This window comes from Coregonus clupeaformis, chromosome 15 (assembly GCF_020615455.1).
Source record: "Coregonus clupeaformis isolate EN_2021a chromosome 15, ASM2061545v1, whole genome shotgun sequence".
Lineage (NCBI taxonomy): Eukaryota > Metazoa > Chordata > Actinopteri > Salmoniformes > Salmonidae > Coregonus > Coregonus clupeaformis.
Window position 1 is genome coordinate 20707373 of NC_059206.1, and position 18566 is coordinate 20725938.

Consider the following 18566-nt stretch of genomic DNA (forward strand, 5'->3'; position numbering starts at 1 on the left):
GTAGTGGGTTCGATCCCCAGGACCACCCATACACAAAAAAATAAAATGTATGCACGCATGACTGTAAGTCGCTTTGGATTAAAGCGTCTGCTAAATGGCATACTATAATATATTATTTATGTCGTCGTGGAAGAGGACTCCAGTGGCAACCTGTGAAGCTCTGGTGAACTCCATGCCCAAGAGGGTTAAGGCAGTGCTGGAAAATGATGGTGGCCACACAAAATATTGACACTTTGGCCCCAATTTGGACATTTTCACTTAGGGGTGTACTCACTTTTGTTGCCAGCGGTTTAGACATTAATGGCTGTGTGTTGTGCTATTTTGAGGGGACAGCAAATTTACACTGTTATACAAGCTGTACACTCACTACTTTACATTGTAGCAAAGTGTCATTTCTTCAGTGTTGTCACATGAAAAGATATACTCAAATATTTACAAAAATATGAGGGGTGTACTCACTTTTGTGAGATACTGTACATTTTGGTCAGTGCGGTGCAATTTGACCAAGACATTCGTTGATGCTCAACTGAACTAGAATGCCTCATGATTTTATAATGGTGCGCAAAAAAGAGAGAACAGGCACATTTTATCTAAGTCTCCCTTATTAAGGTAGAAATTGTGGAAGCTCTACTGTCTATTTCCTCCATGTAGAAGGCTGTTGTTAATAATACATCTACAATAGCAGGCAGACCTGGAATCAAGTATACCTGACACCCTGTTTCATGAAGACAAAGAAACACACAGTTAAAAATGGCAAAGTACAAATCTCAAATGACACCTCATTTAGTGCAGTACTTTTGATCGGACATAGGACTCACTCACATATTCAAAGCTATTGCACTTCATTGAGAATAGAGTGCCATTTGAGACAAATCCAAAGTGGTCCCCAGAGCTCTACCACATATAATAAGACAAGTAGAGTTCCAAGAAAAAAAGAGGCCATATTCTATACACTACCCACACACATCTCTATCAGTTGCTCCTAACATTGTGGGGATGTTACAACACTAGCACGCACTAAGTCAACACACATCTCTTTTTAAAAAGTGTACAAGATACAGCTACACAGCCGGCAAGGAAAAAACATCTGGAGCCATACACATTCTCTCGTGTGTGTGTATATATAGTTACCCTACAGAAGTTGCGTATATGAGGAAAGAGGGAGGATCCACAGTTGCCATGACGAGACCACAACACATGTCTACAGCAATAAATAGTTGGTTTAATTTTTATGCACACAAAGGCCATCGGACTATTCTAAACACTGAGAAGAATCACTACAATTTCACATGGCCATTTTGCATATCTTAAGCTACTAAAGGAAGGATCAACTACACAACTTGTATCAATGTGCTATGTTCATATAACAAGAGAATATGAATTTGAAAGATTCATTAATAAAGAGTGAGGGCACCACAAATTGTCCCTTGATTACAGAGATTTTTTTTTTTAGAGATAGTAGAGACTAAAGGGTTTATAGTTAAAGTAGTCAGCGATAGGCATTCCCTTATATACTGGAGAAGTAGAAGGCAAAAATTGCAGGTAACTTCATTTATTCAGATAAAGCAAAGGAGCCTGCACATTAAATATGAGTGTGTGTGTATGTGTATATATATATATATATATATATATAGTTTGACAGGAACAAACATAATCTATGAAAATGAACCATAATGACAGTACATACTGCATAATTTCTAGGCAGTTTATTTTACTTATGTTGCCTATTTCATGAAGAAAAAAAAGATTATATATCATAATGTCCCATAGGTCAGAGTCTGATGAATACCAATGTTTCTCAGTCCGTCAATTTAAATTTTTGTGCCTTTTAGTTTGTGGAGGATTTTCCATTATCACTTTACACATAGATACAAGAATAAAACAAACACACACACACACACACACACACACACACACACACACACACACACACACACGCACACACACGCACACACACCTCCATAGGGAGTAGTCCAGATGTAGTGGATCGGTCAAGAGCTTCAAGTTCCTCTGTGTACACATCACTAAGGAATGAACATGGTCCACACACACACCCACACAGTTGTGAAGAGGGCACGACAGCGCCTCTTCCCCCTCAGGGGGCTGAAAAGATTTGGCATGGGCCCTCAGGTCCTCAAAAAGTTCAACAGCTGCACCTTAACTGGAAGCATCACTGCTTGGTATGGCAATTGCAAGGCGCGTATGAGTATGGCCCAGTACATCACTGGGGCCGAGCTCCCTGCCATCCAGGACCTCTACACCAGGCGGTGTCAGTGGAAGGATAAAAAAATTGTCAAAGACTCCACCCAAACCATAGACTGTTCTCTCTGCTTCCGCACAGCAAGCGGTACCAGTGCACCAAGTCTGGAACCAACAAGACCCTGAACAGCTTCTACCCCCAAGCCATAACAAGATAGCTAAATACCTAAATCAAATGGCTACCCGGACTACCTGCATTTACCCTTTTTTGCACTAACTCTCTTGCACTGACTCTATGGACACACACTGGATTCTACTCACACATACTCAGACTGGCAACCCAACACACACACACACACACACACACACAACATATGCCCACACACACATAACACACGCACACACGCATACTGACGCCAAACACACAGTCACACACAGAGTCACTTTACCCCTACCTATATATACAAAGCTACCTCAATTACCTCGTACCCCTGCACATAGACTCGGCTATATACAGGGAGTACCAGTACCATGTTATTTTTTACTCGTTATTGTTATTTGTTAATCCCTGTGTATTTATTCCTTCTGTCACTATTTCTATATATTTTTTTGATCTTTATCTTTAACTCTGCATTGTTGGAAAAGGACCCGTAAGTAAGTATTTCACTGTTTACGAAGCATGTGACAAATAAAATGTGATTCGATTTTTTTGTCATGTGCAGTCGAATATTGCTATTGCCATTGCAATATTGTGACACGGTACACATTTTTCTCTTGGAATAGAGATCCCCTCAGAAAGAAAGGGTTCTGGAGTAATGGCTGTGCATGGGCAGGAGGCAGAGGACAGACCATTCTCAGGTCAGGGGTTAGGGAGAGAGAGGGCAGGGTATAGTATGGGTGCCTGCCAGAGAAAGCAATGTTGGAGAGGAGGGCAGCCCCACTTTTCTATAGAGTAGAGGAGAATGAAGAAGGGAGCAGGCGAGGTGGACAGGAGAACCGGAAAAAAGTGGAGGATGTGTTAGCTTGCTTTTCTCGCACCCACATTGAAGGGAAAGAGGAAGGAAACAGGAGAGATGAAGAGGAGTGGAGAACAGGAAAAAGAGAAGGAATAGGTGGAGGAGAGGGCAGTGGTAGGCTGCTGCTCTCTCTTTCCCCCGGTGCCCCTGCTGAAGTGGTGTTGGTGGTAGTAGTGGAGGCTGCTACTGGTAGGCACCCAGCTGGAAATCTTTGGGGGGCAGTTTGAGGCCCAGGGAGTTGGATCCATGGGGGTCCATCATGTTCTTGTAGCGCTCCCCTCTGTGCTTTGCCAGGAAGGGACCCCAGTCGGGCTGAGGGGAGCACACCAGCTTCAGACGCTGTGGAGGGGAGCGGGGGGGAAGAGTCACACAGTTGTTTTACAATAGAATACAATCATATCAATCAACTTGAGTTGCAGAAGGTCAAGGGTAGAGTTGGGTACAATAGATTATAGTAGGACCGTTCTGAGAGATATGAAAATGTCGAGAATGGCAGTCGTTCGTAACACTGAAATGTCTATAACTTTGAAATTCACTTAAAAAATGCATCAAACCTTTATAGAAAATATTGATTGCATATACAGTATATGTGCTTAATAATCATTTAGCCAGATACTGTAACTATCTTAAGGCTCTGATTAAGGCGATTATGCCAAAACGTACTGGATACGAGTACAGTGCATACACACGTACGCAAGCACACATGTGTGATGTAGGGGACTTCAACAAGCACAGCGTGGGGGACTGCTACTTGTCTGTGTTTCCTGTGCCGATCCGCCACCAGTTATCAGAGGACCAAGGCTGATAGGGATCTGGTCAAAAGTACTGCACTGTATAGGGAATAGGGTGCTATTTGGGAAGCAAACAGAAGTCTTTGATGTCAGAGATCCATTTTCTAACGTGCAGTAAAGTGAAATATCAGCCCTGGTCCTCTGATAACTCTCTGTCATATGTCATACTAAAGAGCTCATTGCACTCGTATGTTTGATGTGATAGCTCTTAGTTCACAGGGGGAAAACATACAGTGCATTCAGAAAGTATTCAGACCCCTTGACTTTTTCTACATTTTGTTACGTTACAGCCTTATTCTAAAATTGATTACCGGTTTTTTAAAAATCCCTCATCAACCTACCCACATAATTTTGTTGGCAAAAAATTAAAAATAAATACTGAAATAACACATTTACATAAGTATTCAGACCCTTTACTCAGTACTTTGTTGATTTACCTTTTGCAGTGATTACAACCTCAAATCTTATTGGGTATGACGCTACAAGCTTGGCACACCTGTATTTGGAGAGTTCCAAAGATGTTCGATGGGGTTCAAGTCCGGGCTCTGGCTGGACACTCAAGGACATTCAGAAACTGGTCCCGAAGCCACTCCTGCTTTGTCTTGGCTGTGTGTTTAGGGTCGTTGTCCTGTGTGACGTGGATGTCGATTAAGGCAGACCCCCACACCTCTGATTCAGAGGGGTTGGGTTAAATGCAGAAGATACATTTCATTTGAATGCATTCAGTTGTACAACTGACTAGGTATCCCCCTTTCCCCATTGGAAGTTTAACCTTCACCCCAGTCTGAGCAGGTTTTCATCAAGGATCTCTCTGTACTTTGCTCCGTCATCTTTCCCTCGATCCTGACTAGTCTCCCAGTCCCTGCCGCAGGCAAACTCCAAGCGGGCGGTCGTGCCTTTTACTGAGGAGTGGCTTCCGTCTGGCCACTCTACCATAAAGGCCTGATTGGTGGAGTGCTGCAGAGATGGTTGTCCTTCTGGAAGGTTCTTCCATCTCCACAGAGGAACTCTGGAGTTCTGTCAGAGTGACCATCGGGTTGACCATCGGGTTTTTGGTCACCTCCATGACGAAGGCCCTTCTCACCCGATTGCTCAGTTTGGCCGGGCGGCCAGCTCTAGGAAGAGTCTTGGTGGTTCCAAACTTCTTCCATTTAAGAATGATGGAGGCCACTGTGTTCTTGGGGACCTTCAATGCTGCAGAAATGTTTTGGTACCCTTCCCCAGATCTTTGCCTCGACACAATGCTGTCTCGGTCTACGGACAATTCCTTCGACCTCATGGCTTGGTTTTTGCTCTGACATTTACTGTCAACTGTGGGACCTTATATATAGACAGGTGTGTGCCTTTCCAAATCATGTCCAATAATTGAATTTACCACAGGTGGACTCCAATCAAGTTGTAGAAACATCTCAGGGATGATCAATGGAAACAGGATGCAGCTGAGCTCAATTTCGAGTCTCATAGCAGCAAAGGGTCTGAATACTTATGTAAAGGTACTATTTTTGCTTGTCATTGTGGTGTATTGTGTGTAGATTGATGAGGATTTTTTTGTACTTAATCAAGTTTAGAATATGGCTGTAACTTAACAAAATGTGGAAAAAGGGAAGGGGTCTGAAAACTTTCTGAATGCACTGTAACTAGGGAGCTCAGTATTTACCACATGCTTCCAACAGTCATGCTCACATTATTCATACATACTGTGTTCCAGTAACTCACAGGAAGGTCATAGTGAGTTCATAGTCACAATTGCAGAGGGATTGTGTGGACTGTTTGTTTGTTTATGTAACCTATATGAGATGTGTGAGATGAATTTTTTATATACAACTATACTACAGTAGAACCTCAAAGACACGAACCTCAGAGTTACGGACTGTCAACAGAACAGGCAATATCAAACCGGGACATGTTTTAAATACCAAAAAACGAACTTCTGTATGCTACAGACAAATGTAAATGTTGCTTACATTTGCTAAAAACACATACGAAATTTACAGTCCAAAAAACATTCCTTACCCCAGGACATTTCCATGGGTGACCAAGAATGTGCAAAGCTGTCATCAAGGCAAAGGGTGGCTATTTGAAGAATCTCAAATCTAAAATATATTTTCATTTATATAACACTTTTTTGGTTACTACATGATTCCATATGTGTTATTTCATAGTTTTATGTCTTCACTATTATTATACAATGTAGAAAATAGTAAAAATAAAGAAAAACCCTTGAATGAGTAGGTGTGTCCAAACTTTTGACTGGTACTGTACAAACAGGTTTACAGTACATGTGCGTGGTATTGTGTCCCATACATACCTCCATGAAGCTGCCTGGGGCCAAGTACATTTTGATGACAAACATGATTGGGATCCAGATGACAGAACACAACACCATCAGCCAGCCCATCACCATTGACCATGGGGGGTAGGTGTAGTCCTCATAGGTCATCACCTTCCACTGGTACAGACTCAGCCCCAGGATACCCTGCAGGGAGAGAGAGGAGAAAAGGGAGAAGACAGGAGGATTAGGAGCGAGAATAGAATCAAGGATGAGGCGGAGGAGGATGACAGAAGAGAGAAAATGGGTGAGATGAGGGGGAGACGAAGTGAAGGAGGAGGTGGAAGAAAGAGGATGATCAAAAACCAGAAGAAGAGGATTAAGAGATAAGGAAAGGAAGGATCAGGAGGGTAAGATGAGGAGGGGCAAAGGAGGGAACAGGGAGAAGAGGAGAAAGAAGAGGAGGACAAGATTATGCATCACAGAGGTCCCCGGGGTAATTTGTAACCCCCTAGAGAGGGGCGGACTGGCTGGCTGGGGAGAGTGGTAGGCTGGAGCAATAGCCGTGTCGTTTGTCACTTACGCTCAGCTGTTACAGCAAGATACATTCTAGTAAACTAGTACTGCCACTGTAACACCTTCCAATGCGGTGAAACATACACTGAGTGCACAAAACTTTAAGGACACCTGCTCTAGACTGACCAGGTGATTCCAGGTGAAAGCTATGATCCCTTATTGATGTCACTTGTTAAATCCATTTAAAATCAGTATAGATGAAGGGGAGGGGACAGGTTGAAGAAGGATTTTTAAGCCTTGAGACAATTGAGACATGGATTGTGTATATGTGCCATTCAGAGGGAGAATGGGAAAGACACACAGGTTTGTGTCAAGAACTGCAACGCTGCTGGGTTTTTCATGCTCAACAGTTTCTTGTGTGTATCAAGAATGGTCCACCACCCAAAGGACATCCAGCCAACTTGACACAACTGTGGGAAGCACTGGAGTCAACATGGGCCAGCTTCCCTGTGGAATGCTTTCGACTCCTTGTAGAGCCCCGGTGAATTGAGGCATTCTGAGGGTAAGATTTTGGGGTTGAACTCAATATTAGGAAGGTGTCCTTAATGTTTTGTATACTCAGTGTAACTTCTGTAAGGTAGGAGAGCATGAGGTTACTGAGTTGGTGTGCTATAGAAATTTCCATAATACTTAGTTTGAATCATTCGTCAGAAAGCATACTTAACTGTATTATCAACATGACATAACAGGTGTCATATAAACAGTCCTGACACTGATTTGACATTGTCAAGCCATAATTAGATTTTCGTGCAAAAATGTAATAGCATTATACTGAGCCAGTTAGTGAGCCATGTCAATTTAGTGCCATAAACAGTTTTGTGTCATGACCATGACGTGAGTTGTCATACAGTGGGGGAAAAAAGTATTTAGTCAGCCACCAATTGTGCAAGTTCTCCCACTTAAAAAGATGAGAGAGGCCTGTAATTTTCATCATAGGTACACGTCAACTATGACAGACAAATTGAGAGAAATAAAATCCAGAAAATCACATTGTAGGATTTTTTATGAATTTATTTGCAAATTATGGTGGAAAATAAGTATTTGGTCACCTACAAACAAGAAAGATTTCTGGCTCTCACAGACCTGTAACTTCTTCTTTAAGAGGCTTCTCCGTCCTCCACTCGTTACCTGTATTAATGGCACCTGTTTGAACTTGTTATCAGTATAAAAGACACCTGTCCACAACCTCAAACAGTCACACTCCAAACTCCACTATGGCCAAGACCAAAGAGCTGTCAAAGGACACCAGAAACAAAATTGTAGACCTGCACCAGGCTGGGAAGACTGAATCTGCAATAGGTAAGCAGCTTGGTTTGAAGAAATCAACTGTGGGAGCAATTATTAGGAAATGGAAGACATACAAGACCACTGATAATCTCCCTCGATCTGGGGCTCCACGCAAGATCTCACCCCGTGGGGTCAAAATGATCACAAGAACGGTGAGCAAAAATCCCAGAACCACACGGGGGGGACCTAGTGAATGACCTGCAGAGAGCTGGGACCAAAGTAACAAAGCCTACCATCAGTAACACACTACGCCGCCAGGGACTCAAATCCTGCAGTGCCAGACGTGTCCCCCTGCTTAAGCCAGTACATGTCCAGGCCCGTCTGAAGTTTGCTAGAGTGCATTTGGATGATCTAGAAGAGGATTGGGAGAATGTCATATGGTCAGATGAAACCAAAATAGAACTTTTTGGTAAAAACTCAACTCGTCGTATTTGGAGGACAAAGAATGCTGAGTTGCATCCATAGAACACCATACCTACTGTGAAGCATGGGGGTGGAAACATCATGCTTTGGGGCTGTTTTTCTGCAAAGGGACCAGGACGACTGATCCGTGTAAAGGAAAGAATGAATGGGGCAATGTATCATGAGATTTTGAGTGAAAACCTCCTTCCATCAGCAAGGGCATTGAAGATGAAACGTGGCTGGGTCTTTCAGCATGACAATGATCCCAAACACACCGCCCAGGCAACGAAGGAGTGGCTTCGTAAGAAGCATTTCAAGGTCCTGGAGTGGCCTAGCCAGTCTCCAGATCTCAGCCCCATAGAAAATCTTTGGAGGGAGTTGAAAGTCTGTGTTGCCCAGCAACAGCCCCAAAACATCACTGCTCTAGAGGAGATCTGCATGGAGGAATGGGCCAAAATACCAGCAACAGTGTGTGAAAACCTTGTGAAGACTTACAGAAAACGTTTGACCTGTGTCATTGCCAACAAAGGGTATATAACAAAGTATTGAGAAACTTTTGTTATTGACCAAATACTTGTTTTCCACCATAATTTGCAAATAAATTCATTAAAAATCCTACAATGTGATTTTTTCTCATTTTGTCTGTCATAGTTGACGTGTACCTATGATGAAAATTACAGGCCTCTCTCATCTTTTTAAGTGGGAGAACTTGCACAATTGGTGGCTGACTAAATACTTTTTTTCCCCACTGTAACTTAACCGGTCACCTGGAGGAAAGGAGGACCTATTTTGCAATGAAGGTATACAGTAGTCTCAACAGAACCCTCTAGGGTAATACCATGGCATAGCCAGAGGACAGCTATTTCCTGTCCTCCTCTGGCTACATTGACTTCAATACAAAACATAGGAGGCTCCTCACCCCATTCCATAGACCTACATGCTAACTATGGCTACTTCCAGAGGACGTCCTCCAACCAATCAAAGCTTTTGCAGTATGAACTAACTTGTTGTCCATCCAATCAAAGGATCAGAGAATTAACTTAGTACAGTGAGGGAAAAAGTATTTGATCCCCTGCTGATTTTGTACGTTTGCCCACTGACAAAGACATGATCAGTCTATAATTTTAATGGTAGGTTTATTTGAACATTGAGAGACAGAATAACAACAAAAAAATGTAAAATCTTTTCAAAAATGTTATAAATTGATTTGCATTTTAATGAGGGAAATAAGTATTTGACCCCTCTACAAAACATGACTTAGTACTTGGTGGCAAAACCCTTGTTGGCAATCACAGAGGTCAGACGTTTCTTGTAGTTGGCCACCAGGTTTGCACACATCTCAGGAGGGATTTTGTTCCACTCCTTTTTGCAGATCTTCTCCAAGTCATTAAGGTTTTGAGGCTGATGTTTGGCAACTCAAACCTTTAGCTCCCTCCACAGATTTTCTATGGGATTAAGGTCTGGAGACTGGCTAGGCCACTCCAGGACCTTAATGTGCTTCTTCTTGAGCCACTCCTTTGTTGCCTTGGCCGTGTGTTTTGGGTAATTGTCATGCTGGAATACCCATCCACGACCCATTTTCAATGCCCTGGCTGAGGGAAGGAGGTTCTCACCCAAGATTTGACGGTACATGGCCCCGTCCATCGTCCCTTTGATGCGGTGAAGTTGTCCTGTCCCCTTAGCAGAAAAACACCCCCAAAGCATAATGTTTCCACCTCCATGTTTGACGGTGGGGATGGTGTTCTTGGGGTCATAGGCAGCATTCCTCCTCCTCCAAACACGGCAAGTTGAGTTGATGCAAAGGAGCTCCATTTTGGTCTCATCTGACCACAACACTCACCCAGTTCTCCTCTGAATCATTCAGATGTTCATTGGCAAACTTCAGACGGGCCTTTATATGTGCTTTCTTGAGCAGGGGGACCTTGCGGGCGCTGCAGGATTTCAGTCCTTCACGGCGTAGTGTGTTACCAATAGTTTTCTTGGTGACTATGGTCCCAGCTGCCTTGAGATCATTGACAAGATCCTCCCGTGTAGTTCTGGGCTGATTCCTCACCGTTCTCATGATCATTGCAACTCCACGAGGTGAGATCTTGCATGGAGCCCCAGGCCGAGGGAGATTTTATACATGTACTTTAAGAGTGTGCTCCTAATCTCAGCTCGTTACCTGTATAAAAGACACCTGGGAGCCATAAATCTTTCTGATTGAGAGGGGGTCAAATACTTATTTCCCTCATTAAAATGCAAATCAATTTATAACATTTTTGACATGCGTTTTTCTGGATTGTTTTGTTGTTATTCTGTCTCTCACTGTTCAAATAAACCTACCATTAAAATTATAGACTGATAATTTCTTTGTCAGTGGGCAAACGTACAAAATCAGCAGGGGATCAAATACTTTTTTCCCTCACTGTATTTTCATTTGTTAAACACTTTTTTGGTTACTACATGATTCCATAGGTGCTATTTCATAGTTTTGATGTCTTCACTATTATTCTACATTGTAGAAAATAGTAAAAATAAAGAAAAACCCTTGAATGAGTAGGTGTTCTAAAACTTCTTGGCAGGTTTGTTGTGGTGCCATAGTCTTTCCATTTTTTAATAATGGATGTAATGTTGCTCCGTGGGATGTTCAAAGTTTTGGGTATTTTTTTTATAACCCAACCCTGATCTGTACTTCTCTACAACTTTGTCCCTAACCGTTTGGAGAGCTCCTTGGTCTTCAAAGATAACCCTGAAGGAGCTGCAAAGCTCCACAGCGGAGACTGGAGTATCTGTCCATAGGACCACTTTAAGCCGTACACTCCACAGAGCTGGGCTTTACGGATGAGTGGCCAAAAAAAGCCATTGCTTAAAGAAAAAAAATAAGCAAACACGTTTGGTGTTCGCCAAAAGGCATGTGGGAGACTCCCCAAACATATGGAAGAAGGTACTCTGGTCAGATGAGACTAAAATTGAGCTTTTTGGCCATCAAGGAAAACGTTATGTCTGGCGCAAATGTTTTTATTAAACGTTTTAGGTTAAAATAATTTGTCTTTGACAATCTGTTATGTCATAGTTATGACAACATTACATAGGCTATAGGAGTGGTGCATTTCGAATAGCACAAACAACCTGTGTTATAACGGTAAATAGCGGGGAAAACAATTTCCGTTTCAGTCGGGGATTTATTTTTTGCTTTGTTCCCTTTCTTGGTAAACACTCGCTGCTGCAAATCGATGTTGGCCCCTAAATTTGAAAAGGCTGCAGTGAAAAGGGAAACACAATAGGTGTGTTGTGTTTGTTTGTTGTGTGTGTGTGTGTGTGTGTGTGTGTGTGTGTGTGTGCACGCATCTGTGTCTCTGTATGTGTGAGTGAGTGAGTGTGCGTGCTAGCGCGCCTATGAATATCTAAACCCCATTCCGTATAGATCGGACACACACACTTACAGTCAGAATGGTAGGAGTCACAAAGGCCCAGCAGATTCTCCAGAAGCGGTTTGGTTGGAAGCCAATCATCATTTCAATGTCCTCGCAGAACCTCTGCAGGCCTAGGAAGAGGGGAATAAAGACAGAAAGAGGAGGAGAAAAGAGGGAGAGTCAGTCAAATCGACTGCTCGGTTGAGGGGAGTAGAAACACTCTGACACACAGAAACTCCATCCAAAATAGCACCCTATTCCCTATCTGTATACGCCTCTGGTCAAAAGTAGTGCACTATATAGGGAATAGGGTACCATTTGGGACGCACCCAGAGAGTGAACCAATTTCACCCAGAGCTCCAGACAAGAGAGCTCCACACAGGCCCCCTACAAGGCACATTCATTCCCAGGGAGAACCCGGGACATTTATTATCCTCCAAAACAATGTGGCTTGACAATTGTCACAATTGTTGTCGGTGTATTGACCGACAAACTTGGCAAGAGATGAGTCACAAGCTACACAATCATTTCACTGGAACCACCTCTGCTGATGCTGTGACGCATTGGAGTACAGTCTGTTCCATATACTCACGGGTCTGCTTCAGACCTGATCATTGGTCCACTAGAATGGTAACACAGGCATCTAGTGGTCAGAATGAGAAGTGCTCGAGCCCCCTGTCGGAGAGGGATAAAGTTGCCCCTAGACACTGATCTAAGGTCTGTTTGGTGTTTTTACTCATAACAGTTAGGATGAGGATTTAAGGATTAAGCTGAACCTAGATATGTGCTTAAGGGCAACCTAGGCACCTGGTCTGGAGCCTCTTATAGCCCATTTATACTGAGACAAAACCTGTATTTTTTCTCTTTTTTTAGTCTTCTTTTATATGTGAAATGGATAGTAAGTAAAAACACTGTACATTTTCACCACAAAAAACCCAGCTTGAGACCTACACATGAATCCTGTTTTTTCATAGACCATGTAACCAAAAAACAGGTAACAGGTCTGTGAGAATGGAGTCGCGTTTATTTGCAGGTAAATACATTAAAACTTCCATTGTTTAACACCTCCCTCATTTGAATTGCAAACAGCCACCATGATTTAACAACCTAAGCACCACACACTATAAGTCATGTGCTTTCTGTGTTTAGGTTGTTTAGCCAAGACAAAATGGCAATCAATATTATTGAATGGCTATGAGGCTTTTCTGATTCTGACGTTGATAAAGTGAGGTAAGAGTAGGATGAATTTGCCCCCCGAGACAATGATCTGAATGCAGTTTTGCATTCTTTTTCCTAATGTTTATAATAATAATAATAATAATAATAATAATATATGCCATTTAGCAGACACTTTTATCCAAAGCGACTTAGTCATGAATGCATCCATTTTTCGTATGGGTGGCCCCAGCTGCAATCAAACCCACAGAACTTGGCGTTGCAAGCGCCATGCTATACCGTCTGAGCCACACAGGACAACAGTTAGGATTTAGGGAGGGTAAGCTGATCCTAGATCTGCACCGAAGAGCAACTTCTACCGGAGCTATCAGAGAGCAAGGTTATTATAGTCAGGTAAACAAAAGATCTAAAGTAATTTTCATAGAATTATTCTACTACTCACCATAGAAGTAGGAGATTCCGATCAGCTCACAGATGGCAATGATGACCAGAGAGTAAGAGGCAGCGTATGTGTCCACCAACTGGAGCATGTACATCCCATTCTGTTGAACACACACAAATGCAAAAATCGTACACACACACACACACACACAACATAAGCCAGTGATGCACAGCCAGTGTCAGTGTATGGAGGGCATGATGTGTGTTTTGTCCTATACTTACATTTTTAATCCCAGCCCCCGTCCCCACAGGAGGCCTTTTGCCTTTTCGTAGGCCATCATTGTAAATAAGAATTTGTTCTTAACTGACTTGCCAAGTTAAATAAAGGTTAAATAAATAAATAAATATAATGTGTGTGCGTGTGTGTGACCGCACATACAGTGCCTAGTGAAAGTTTACACACCCCTTGCAGTTTTCACCTTCTGCTGCCCTAAAATTAAATAAGATATTTTGTCCTACTTATCTAGGTACACAACCTGCTCCACATTTTCTATAATTCTCCAAATTATAGAAAATTTTCTCAATTAATAAAATTATATTTAAAAAACATGTCTTGATTGAGTATGTCATCACACCCCCGTAGTGTAAGCAGCTTTGGCAGCAATAACAACTGTGAATAATTTTGAATAAGATTGTACCAACTCTTAGGGCAACATAAACTCAGCAAAAAAAATTAACCTCCCTTTTTCAAAGATTACTCAAAATAACTTCACAGATCTTCATTGTAAAGGGTTTAACCATAAATAATTAATGAATATGCACCTGTGGAATGGTCGTTAAGACACTAACAGCTTACAGACGGTAGGCGATTAAGGTCACAGTTATGAAAACATAGGACACTAAAGAGGCCTTTCTACTGACTCTGAAAAACACCAAAAGAAAGATGCCCAGGGTCCCTTCTCATCTGCGTGAACGTGCCTTAGGCATGCTGCAAGGAGGCATGAGGACTGCAGATGTGGCCAGGGCAATAAATTGCTATGTCCGTACTGTGAGACGCCTAAGACAGCGCTACAGGGCGACAGGACGGACAGCTGATCGTCCTCGCAGTGGCAGACAACGTGTAACAACACCTGCACAGGATCGGTACATCCGAACATCACACCTGCGGGACAGGTACAGGATGGCAACAACAACTGCCCGAGTTACACCAGGAACGAACAATCCCACCATCAGTGCTCAGACTGTCCGCACTAGGCTGAGAGAGGCTGGACTGAGGGCTTGTAGGCCTGTTGTAGGCCTGTTGTCCTCACCAGACATCACCGGCAACAACGTCGCCTATGGGCACAAACCCACCATCGCTGGACCAGACAGGACTGGCAAAAAAGTGCTCTTCACTGACAAGTTGCGGTTTTGGCTCACCAGGGGTGATGGTCAGATTCGCGTTTATCGTCAAAGGAATGAGCATTACACCGAGACCTGTACTCTGGAGCGGGATCGAATTTGAGGTGGAGGGTCCGTCATGGTCTGGGGCGGTGTGTCACAGCATCATCGGACTGACCTTGTTGTCATTGCAGGCAATCTCAACGCTGTGCGTTACATGGAAGACATCCTCCTCCCTCATGTGGTACCCTTCCTGCAGGCTCATCCTGACATGACCCTCCAGCATGACAATGCCACCAGCCATACTGCTCGTTCTGTGCGTGATTTCCTGCAAGACAGGAATGTCAGTGTTCTGCCATGGCCAGCGAAGAGCCCGGTTCTCAATCCCACTGAGCACGTCTGGGACCTGTTGGATCGGAGGGTGAGGGCTAGGGTCATTCCCCCCAGAAATGTCCGGGAACTTGCAGATGCCTTGGTGGAAGAGTGGGGTAACATCTCACAGCAAGAACTGGCAAATCTGGTGCAGTCCATGAGAAGGAGATGCACTGCAGTACCTAATGCAGCTGGTGGCCACACCAGATACTGACTGTTACTGTTACTTTTGAACCCCCCTTTGTTCAGGGACACATTATTCCATTTCTGTTAGACACATGTCTGTGGAACTTGTTCAGTTTATGTCTCTCAGTTGTTGAATCTTGTTATGTTCATACAAATATTTACACGTGAAGTTTGCTGAAAATAAACGCAGTTGACAGTGAGAAGACGTTTCTTTTTTTGCTGAGTTTATATCCATTGTTTTTCTCAGAATTGCTCAAAGTCAATACATTCGGTTGGGAATCATTGATGCATTGGACAGCAATATTCAAAGGTGCCTCCACCAAGTATTAACTCTGTGGTGTTAAGACATACACAATCAAGACATCTTTGTTTTTAAAAAAATATTAAGAAAAAATCATACTGTATGTTTCTTTCACTTTAAACATGTCGAGCAGGTGGTGTAGAGAAGTAGCGGAAAAATCCAATGTAATCCCTTTTTTAAATGTAATTTTAAGGCAGCAAAATGTAAAACTGTGCAAGGGGTGTGTAGACTTTCACTAGGCACTGTAGGTGCATGTATGCGTGCGTGTGCCTTCATACGTGCGTGCTCATTTGTGTGTGTGCTAGCATGTACAGTTGAAGTCAGAAGTTTACATTCACTTAGGTTGGAGTCATTAAAACATTTTTTCAACCACTCCACAAATTTCTTGTTAACAAACTATAGTTTTGGCAAGTCGGTTAGGAAATCTACTTTGTGAATGACACAAGTAATTTTTCCAACAATTGTTTACAGATTATTTCACTTATAATTCACTGTAGCACAATTCCAGTGGGTCAGAAGTTTACATATACTAAGAAAATTCCAGAAAATGATGTCATGGCTTTAGAAGCTTCTGATAGGCTAATTGACATAATTTGAGTCAATTGGAGGTGTACCTGTGGATGTATTTCAAGGCCTACCTCCAAACTCACTGCCTCTTTGCTTGACATATGGAAAAATCAAAAGAAATCAGCCAAGACCTCAGAAAAAGAATTGTAGACACAAGTCTGGTTCATCCTTGGGAGCAAATTCCAAATGTCTGAAGGTACCATGTTCATCTGTACAAACAATAGTACGCAAGTATAAACACCATGGGACCACGCAGCCGTCATACCACTCAGGAAGGAGACGCGTTCTGTCTCCTAGAGATGAACGTACTTTGGTGCAAAAAGTGCAAATCAATCCCAGAACAACAGCAAAGGACCTTGTCAAGATGCTGGAGGAAACAGGTACAAAAGTATCTATATCCACAGTAAAACGAGTCCTACATCGACATAACCTGAAAGGCCACTCAGCAAGGAAGAAGCCACTGCTCCAAAACCGCCATAAAAAAGCCAGACTATGGGGACAAAGATCGTACTTTTTGGAGAAATGTCCTCTGGTCTGATTAAACAAAAATAGAACTGTTTGGCCATAATGACCATCGTTATGTTTGGAGGAAAAAGGGGGAGCTTGCAAGCAGAAGAACACCATCCCAACCGTGAAGCACGGGGGTGGCAGCATCATGCTGTGGGGGTGCTTTGCTGCAGGGGGGACTGGTGCACTTCACAAAACAGATGGCATCATGAGGAAGGAAAATTATGTGGATATATTGAAGCAATTTATCAAGACATCAGTCAGAAAGTTAAAGCTTGGTCGCAAATGGGTCTTCCAAATGGACAATGACCCCAAGCATACTTCCAAAGTTGTGGCAAAATGGCTTAAGGACAACAAAGTCAAGGTATTGGAGTGGCCATCACAAAGCCCTGACCTCAATCCTATAGAAAACGTGTGGGCAGAACTGAAAAAACGTGTGCGAGCAAAGTCAAGGTATTGGAGTGGCCATCACAAAGCCCTGACCTCAATCCTATAACAAAAAGCGTGTGCGAGCAAGGAGGCCTACAAACCTGACTCAGTTACACCAGGTCTGTCAGGAGGAATGGGCCAAAATTCACCCAACTTATTGTGGGAAGCTTGTGGAAGGCTACCCGAAACGTTTGACCCAAGTTAAACAATTTAAAGGCAATGCTACCAAATACTAATTGAGTGTATGTAAACTTCTGACCCACTGGGAATGTGACAAAATAAATAAAAGCTGAAATAAATCATTCTCTCTACTATTATTCTGACATTTCACATTCTTAAAATAAAGTGGTGATCCTAACTGACCTAAAACAGGGAATTGTTACAAAATGAAATGTCAGGAATTGTGAAAAACAGAGTTTAAATGTATTTGGCTAAGGTGTATGTAAACTTCCGACTTCAACTGTATGTGTGAGTGTGTGTGCGTGGTGGGTGCTTTGTACCTCTGTGACCATAGGGAATCCCAGGAAGAAGAAACAGGCACAGCAAATGAGCGTGAAGAGAGGCTTGTTCTTTCTCAGGTACTGGGGGAACTCATCTGACACAGACGTCACTATGGTCTCAATGGTGGCAAACTGGGACGAAGGAGAAGAGCGAGGCAAGAGAGGAGAGGAGAGAGGGAACAGAGGAGAAATAAGAGAAAAGAGGGTAGACAACAGAGAGAGGGAGGAGAGATGGAGCAAACAGGGTGAGACAGTAGGGAGACAGCAGGGGAGGGAGGCGAGATGGAGCAAACAGGGGGAGACAGTAGGGAGACAGCAGGGGAGGGAGGCGAGATGGAGAAAACAGGGGGAGACAGTAGGGAGACAGCAGGGGAGGGAGGCGAGATGGAGAGAAGAGAAAAGGGAGAGGGAAGAGGAGAGATAGGGGAAAGAGAAAACATAGAGAGAGCAGGTAAGAGAGGAAAGTCAAGGAAGAGAGGCGAGACAACAGTGAAAGTCAATGACAGAGAGAGAGTCATTACAATCACACAACAGATACAGTATCTATCGACAAAGGGAGCAGAGAGAGGAGAAAGATAGCATAGATAGAGAAATAACACCTGCTTAAAAGAGACACCGATGAGAGAGTAGGGGAGCATTAGAAAATGACAAGAGGGGCAGAGGGGCCAGAGGACAAGTGCAGAGGAAAGAAAGGATGAATTCACAGATCGAGCAAAGAGCGAGAGAGAGAGGAGCCCAATGGGACTGAGCTATCTGCCACTTCACCGCTTCTCTACATCCTCCCAAGCTCCCCCACAAAATTCTGATCAATACAGTATCCCCAGCCTCTTAG

The 18566-nt window shown here is 43.1% G+C and overlaps 1 protein-coding gene across 2 annotated transcripts in view; it reads right to left on the reverse strand.

The window, feature by feature from the left end:
• Positions 1-2832: 2832 nt before the first annotated feature.
• The window catches only part of LOC121582251 (sodium- and chloride-dependent glycine transporter 2-like), a 68809-nt gene continuing 53075 nt past the window's right edge, over positions 2833-18566 (reverse strand). For both annotated transcript variants that reach the window (XM_041897925.1, XM_041897926.2), the window contains exons 12-16: positions 17735-17866; positions 13554-13653; positions 11966-12066; positions 6315-6482; positions 2833-3554 (exon numbers count right to left, since the gene is read on the reverse strand). In XM_041897925.1, the coding sequence (XP_041753859.1) occupies positions 3399-3554; positions 6315-6482; positions 11966-12066; positions 13554-13653; positions 17735-17866 (657 nt within the window). In that variant the 3' untranslated portion in view covers positions 2833-3398. The remainder of the gene's footprint in view (positions 3555-6314; positions 6483-11965; positions 12067-13553; positions 13654-17734; positions 17867-18566) is intronic.